Source organism: Caloenas nicobarica, chromosome 13 (assembly GCF_036013445.1).
Source record: "Caloenas nicobarica isolate bCalNic1 chromosome 13, bCalNic1.hap1, whole genome shotgun sequence".
NCBI classification, from domain to species: Eukaryota; Metazoa; Chordata; class Aves; order Columbiformes; family Columbidae; genus Caloenas; species Caloenas nicobarica.
The window spans coordinates 12,077,886-12,084,333 of record NC_088257.1 but is presented as its reverse complement, the minus strand read 5'-3'; the positions used below and the strand labels follow the sequence as shown (position 1 = coordinate 12,084,333).

At 37.7% G+C, this 6,448-nt stretch overlaps 1 protein-coding gene across 4 annotated transcripts in view; it reads right to left on the bottom strand.

Moving 5' to 3' along the window:
- Window positions 1–1,454: 1,454 nt before the first annotated feature.
- FABP6 (fatty acid binding protein 6) overlaps window positions 1,455–6,448 on the bottom strand; it is a 41,552-nt gene continuing 36,558 nt past the window's right edge. For all 4 annotated transcript variants that reach the window (XM_065644328.1, XM_065644326.1, XM_065644327.1 and 1 more), the window contains 4 exons: window positions 5,672–5,776; window positions 4,634–4,809; window positions 2,670–2,759; window positions 1,455–1,547 (listed from right to left, as the gene is read on the bottom strand). In XM_065644328.1, coding sequence (XP_065500400.1) covers window positions 1,494–1,547; window positions 2,670–2,759; window positions 4,634–4,809; window positions 5,672–5,776 — 425 coding nt within the window. In that variant the 3' untranslated portion in view covers window positions 1,455–1,493. The remainder of the gene's footprint in view (window positions 1,548–2,669; window positions 2,760–4,633; window positions 4,810–5,671; window positions 5,777–6,448) is intronic.

Genomic DNA, 6,448 nt, shown 5'->3' with positions numbered 1-6,448 from the left:
GGCTGATTCTATTTTGTTTTCAAAGCAGTGAATCACCATGTTATCAGCATCATCTCCTTCTGACCATGTTCTTGTGGGTGTGAATCGTTCAGACAAAAACCCACCATCCCTTAGTTCTAGTAGGTACTTTGGGTTCCTAAAACACTTGCCCAGTGTTTACCCGTGCCCAGCCCTACAGGTCCTTCCGTGTAGCTAGTTAAGCATTGAATATGATAGGCACATTCTAAATCCAAATGTTCTAAGATGTCACATTATTATTCACACTGGAATGTACTAGCTGACTTGAACTGAAATGAGGAGTAAGCCTTCTCAGTATGACCTCATATAACCAAAGAGTTTGAATTTCAACAAAACTGTTAAGTCAGTGGATCTGTTTGTTGCAAGTACCAAAAGAACGTCTCAAGACTGAACAGGTTTCAGATTTGATGTGTTTTTTTTCTAATTAGAGTTCAGCATTATGCTTTGCCTTTGAAACAGAGTAATATATTGAGCAACACCTGGTCATAAGGCACATGCAGCCTGTTTTGGGTAAACTGATGGAGCTGGATGAAGCCTTGTTGTTGCGGCTGGAAAGCTTAGTATTATCTATTGAGGAAAAAATATAAAATGTAATTAAAAGCCTTTTTAAATTCAAGATATCTGAAATGATTCAGATTATCAATTAACATTTGTGTATACGAGACAGATGCCCTGGCTAGTTACTGAGTAGCTTGTGAGGGGATGCAGCTAGGTGGATCCAGAGGGCAAGACAGCTGGAAAAAGGAATCTGAAAAGGGAAAAGCTTTGTGGACAGAGTGTTGGCCAGAAGCGTTTTGGAACAGTGAATCCAAAACCTGTTGTATTTAATTCCTACTGTGTTCGAGAAAACAGGTTTTCACATGCATGCTACCTAAATAATTAGATTGCATTGAGAAAATAAGACACTCCAAATTTTCCTGTAGAAGTCTATCTGTAAAACCTTAAATATCTTCTAAGAATTTGGGTCAAGAGGAGATACTGATGGAAGAAGAAAATCATGACAGCAGCATGAATTAACAAGCAATAAACTGATCTTCTGTTGTTTTCAAGCTTCTAATTTTCTGCCCTCCAACCAGCAAGAGAACAAAAGATTCATCAGGTCTTGCATGTTGACGCAGGCTTTGGATAGTATTGTCCTATTCTCTGGACAGAAGCTGAATAGGGCTTCTGTTACATCGGTGGTAGGCAACATTTGAACATGGCAAGCATGTATCATATCCTGAAATACTCAGACTGGAGCAGCATCATTAAATGCTTTGTTGCATCTTCTGATTTTTGTGTTCTGGTTTTCTGAGTATTTGTCAGACCTTTAGGAATGGGGTAAGCATTAATGCTGAGGATAACGTGACTGAAAAAACAATGCTTCATGTTTGTAATGTAAAGAAAGAGAGAGCTAAAGACAATCAGCACTCTATTTTATTTATTTGTATTGCAGTTTGTTTTTCAGAGCACTGGAAGAAACCGGCCTTGCTGCCTTAAGCAATCCTTTTGCTGGTCCTTTTGTAGACTATACCAGCAGCAGTAGAAATCTGGAATAAAGAACAAACCAAAAATTTGGTTGAACAGTGAAATTGAACCTTCAGTGTCACAAATGATGAGACCTGCTGCCTGGCTCACAGAACCTGGCCTTTACCAAAGGAACATTTCCCCTGTGGTAGAAGACATATCTAGAAAATAAGCTGAATGTTCTTGTCAACTCTGAAATACACATTGCAAAACTACTCTTGCACAACAAGCACAACTTCTAAACAGGGGTTTAGGGATAACTGTAGTGTATCCTGTGTTAGACGTGGCTTCACTAACTCCAAGTTATCAGGCTTTTAGACAAGTGAGATAATTGTTCTCCAAAAGCAATAAATGATTGACACTATTACTTTCTGGAGAGTGAGTGGCCTTTCTTGATTCACAGAGTGAATAACTTCTGGTTAGTCTCTCTCTAAGATGTGCTTAGACATGTAACTGGCACAGACATAAGTCAATTCAGGAAAAAATTTGGAAATCGGAAATCATGATGTTTGACAATCCCATGTGTTTCACAAGTTTTACTGTAAGTATTGTAGTTTCAGTAATCTCACAAAGCTGTGTTGCCATTTTGTTGATAGAATCGGATACTACTTGAAATCCAGTCTCTTTTTTATTTGTTGTTGTTTTTCTTGTTTTTCCTTTGGTAAGACTAAGGAAATAGTGTTATACAGAAATTCTGTGAGGAGGTGCAGATAGTTTTCTAAGGATAAAACAAAGTTAATAACTTTATAGAAATACGTAAGTAGTAGGTGAAAAGTTTTATATATATTATTTTTATTCTTGAGGCATAGGCACAGTGAATACAGTCAAAGACAGGGCGCCTTGGGAATATTCCAGACTGAACATTCCCAGTACAGCTATAAAACTGTGTGTCTGTGCCCAAGATGCAAGATCTACATTTCTAGTTTATCAAAGATGGATTATTTGGATTAAGCCTGCACAAAACTGTAGATTACCTACAGTGAAGGGAAAAGTTATTTAATAGTTTCGCTTTGCTTTTAGATAAAGTTTTTTTTTTTCTAAGTTCAAAATTTTAAGCTTGCTGCGCTTGAGGGTTTTTTGGTTGGTTGGTTTTGGTTTTTGTTTGTTTTGTTTTTATAAACTAACCTGGATATTCGAGAACTCACCTCTACTAGCTTTCCTCCAGAAATCTCTGCAGTGTGACGATAGTTGGGAAAATCAGCTACTATTTTCCCATCTTCCATTTTAACAGTTGCCTGTAATAGAGAAAGGTTTAACGTTCTCTGGGGTTACTGGTATTTATATTATCAGATACACTGTAAATATCCATACACCTGATGCTTAACGTTTTTACTTTTAAAAAAGTAGTAGTTGTGTATTACACATGCAGCTTCATGAACAGGACTAAAATCCTTGTACCTTAGTTCTTAAATGTTCACAATTTAAATAGTAAAATATTCATTTAACAATACATGCAAGTTCCATATCTAAACAATATTCATTCATAGCTGTAAAAATTATTTGACTACAGGCTATGCTTCTCATTTGGTCCTCAATGTTTTATGTAATTCTCTTGTTTTGCCAGTGAAGCAAAAGGCACGATTGTATGAGTTAATTTTGAAGTAGCATCCTTAGATACTAATAACCTTCCTGCAAACAGAACAAATGTCACTGTGGACGTGTGGTGCGAATCTTTTACCCCAGATCCTGAGTTTCATCTCTCTACACTAGAATTCATCTCGGTCTTGTAATTATAGGTGAACACGACCGCATGCTCTGCAGTCACAACTTTATACTAAAATATGTGCCAGTTGCTGTAAGAGCTGCTTCTGTATGGAAGAAGTAGCCAGGATGCTACTGTGAAGATCAGCTGACTGCCAAAACTAGATGTGTAGTTCATTACAAACTCAGCCTTGTCTGTACAACTATTCAGTCTTGCCTATGCTTTTAGTAATAAAGACAGATGAGCCAGTCATATGCAGAGCAGAAAAAAAGTAATCTGCAAAATGAAGAGATGAGTGGACTTTTTTTTACCAGAGACAAGGAAACCATCTTAGTAGTTTATATATTGTTTAGTGACACTATACTAAAAGGTAGTGGTTTCTTTGCTGAGAGTCATTTACTCTGCCTCCATCTTTGGCCCCTTAATGGGTTTTGGATTGACGAAGTGCCCAGGGTCAAAAAGAAGATAATGGAATTTGTAATATTTCAAAATTGTTAAGTTTGCAATAAATTGACCAACTAGAATTGTGTCTTATTTTATCTGTTAGGTTTCAGAAAGATTTCTCAAAGCCAAAAGACATTTCTTTTCCCTCTCATAATCAGAAAGGTATGAGTTAAAGAAGCATTCTGGCAATCATGTAATGCTATTGCTGTTCTCAGTTTGTCACAGCTCCCTGATGCAATCGCTGGTTTTCCTGCTTCTTCAATATGTACAAGCATTTATCCAGTAACCTATTGTAGGGTTCTGGACACCTCACAAATGCAGAGTTTAGCTGTCACAAAATGTCTTATTCCTTTAAGTAGATGAGAAATGAATATGGTTAAGTAACCATTTTACAGCAGGATTTGTATCAAGGTTTTGTCCATGGCAGGAGCAGATCACTATTGTGTAATCTTCCTTCTCGCTAGACACTACTTAAGTTTCAAGTTACTCTGTAGTTCCAGCAACAAGGAGGATATAGAGATTTCTTTTTTCCCCTTCACTTTACAGATTCTTTGATTTAAGGCTCAGGCGACTTCAAAAGGTGAGTGCTGCTGCCAGGCCTGGGCAGAGCAGGGATCACAGCGCTCCCCTCAGGCCGTGCTGCTGCTGGACAATGCCACAGCTGCCAACCCGCTTCTTGGAGTTTTAATGAGCATCATGTTTGCTTGAGCTGTGACACTAGTAGACGCTCAACACCTTACCCTTGTTCTTTATTAGTACATACAATTCTGAAGCTCTAGCTCTCTTTAAAATCAGATTTAGATATTTTGCTAGGGGCATCAAGAAATGGGGGAAAATTATGTTTCTAAGCTGTGACAGATTAAAAAAAAATTTAAGGAAGATGTCCCTGAGACAGATTTGATTTTCACCCTAAATTAAAAAACAACTGAGACAGCATAGAACTTAAGAGCTAACTTAATTTACCTTGAACTTTCTAGCACCCATTGTCTCCATGTCCGCTTCCTTGCCAATTGTGAACGTATTGGTCGTGGTGCGGCCTCCTGGGAAATGCTGCGTCCAGGTGAAGTCATTTCCATTCTGCACCACCTCAGTGACTATTTTGCAATTCCTTCCCATTTCAGCCTTGTCATTGGGGAGACCTTAATCAATAGAAACATACAGTTTATCAAATCTAATATCCTACCAGCTGTATTGGAATTGAAGCATGCTAATGGTATGTTTGTTCTCAGACATGAATGTCTGAACATCTGATTTGTGGTTTTTTGTTTGTTTGCTTTTACTTTTGTTTGTTTTTTCTTTTTTCTTTTTCCAGTGGTATCAAAGCTCTGAGTTTAAATTACTATTATAAAGGAAGATATAGGCACAACAATGCATTTGCTAAAATATTAAGTTTTGGTCTTGCATTCTTTTCCCTGAGAAACAACACACAGAATAAATCTATAGATGCAACATATATAAAAATATTCTTAATCTACACTTGCAGATGTGTGGAATTTAACGTGTATGAACTTGTGCCTTTGGTATTTAGCTGCACATAGCTATTTACTACTTGCTATTGCTTTTTAAATAAATGAGCACAAGCACAGATCATAGTGTCCCTAAAAGCTTTTACAGGGTAATCTCTGAAACAGGTTTGCAGTCTTCTGAAAGCATCCACAGACACCTGTTCCTGTGTAAGATTTTGATAAGCATTTTCATATTAAATTTCTACTCGCAGTGATAAATGCTAAGGACAGAAAAAGTGATGTTCATGATCGTTGTACTGCACACATCTTGGCCCTTCCTTCTGCTGCCACTGCAAAGGAATACCGCTTCTGTAGAACAGGACCATCTCCTGCGGCTGATAGTGCTTATAAGAATGAAAACTGTCATGTCCTTGCTGAAGCACAGAGCGCTCCTACCAGCCTTGGCCCCTGTTGATCTCAGCACATTTTAGTAAAAAAACCTTAGTATTTTTAATTAATTTATAATCTTGAAGACTTACACCCCAGACATACTTACCAATTGCCTTCACGAACTCATCGTAGTTCTCGTCACCTTCGAATTCATATTTGCCTGCGAATGCCATGTTGCCCTGGTGATGTGGCTGGTAGAGCAGAACAGCAGCTGGAACGAAGAAGAACGGAGAAGTGCAGATGGCTTGAGGGCCTCGTTTTTATACACCAGCCCAAGCTGTTCAGCCCACCTACACCCACACCCACTGGAAATAATACTTTTATGATCTATGTGAGTCACTAGCACGGATGGCATTGACCTGTATGAAAATCAAGGTTACAATTCAATTATACATCCTTGACAATAACCTGGAGATCAGCAGAAATCAAGGACAAAAGCTTGGGTTTGGTGTTAGTATGTATTTAAACAAAATGATATTATTCTTACTTTGAAGATTCCACTGATTTTGCAGTCAGGATGGAATAATGACAAAATATGTTATAATGAAACACAGAAAATGGCTTCAAAGCACTGTCCTGAGATCACAGCCTTGCTCTATTTGGAAACATACCCTATATTAGCTAAAATATGAAAATAAGAAACAAACTGCATAGATTCCTGAGTAATTCTGGTAGGATAAGGGCTATTACAAGATTCTGGGTAAATTACTGCCCCTACACGTCTTACCTTATCTCCACACAGAAAAAAGAATTGTTAAATATTTTACACTACTTGGATGTAAAGTACATTAGATTAGTCCCTGGCACCACGCTCCCATACCTTATTTAATATCAAGAGACAAATAATGCTTTGTATTGCTTAGCAAATGTTTGTACAAAGTAC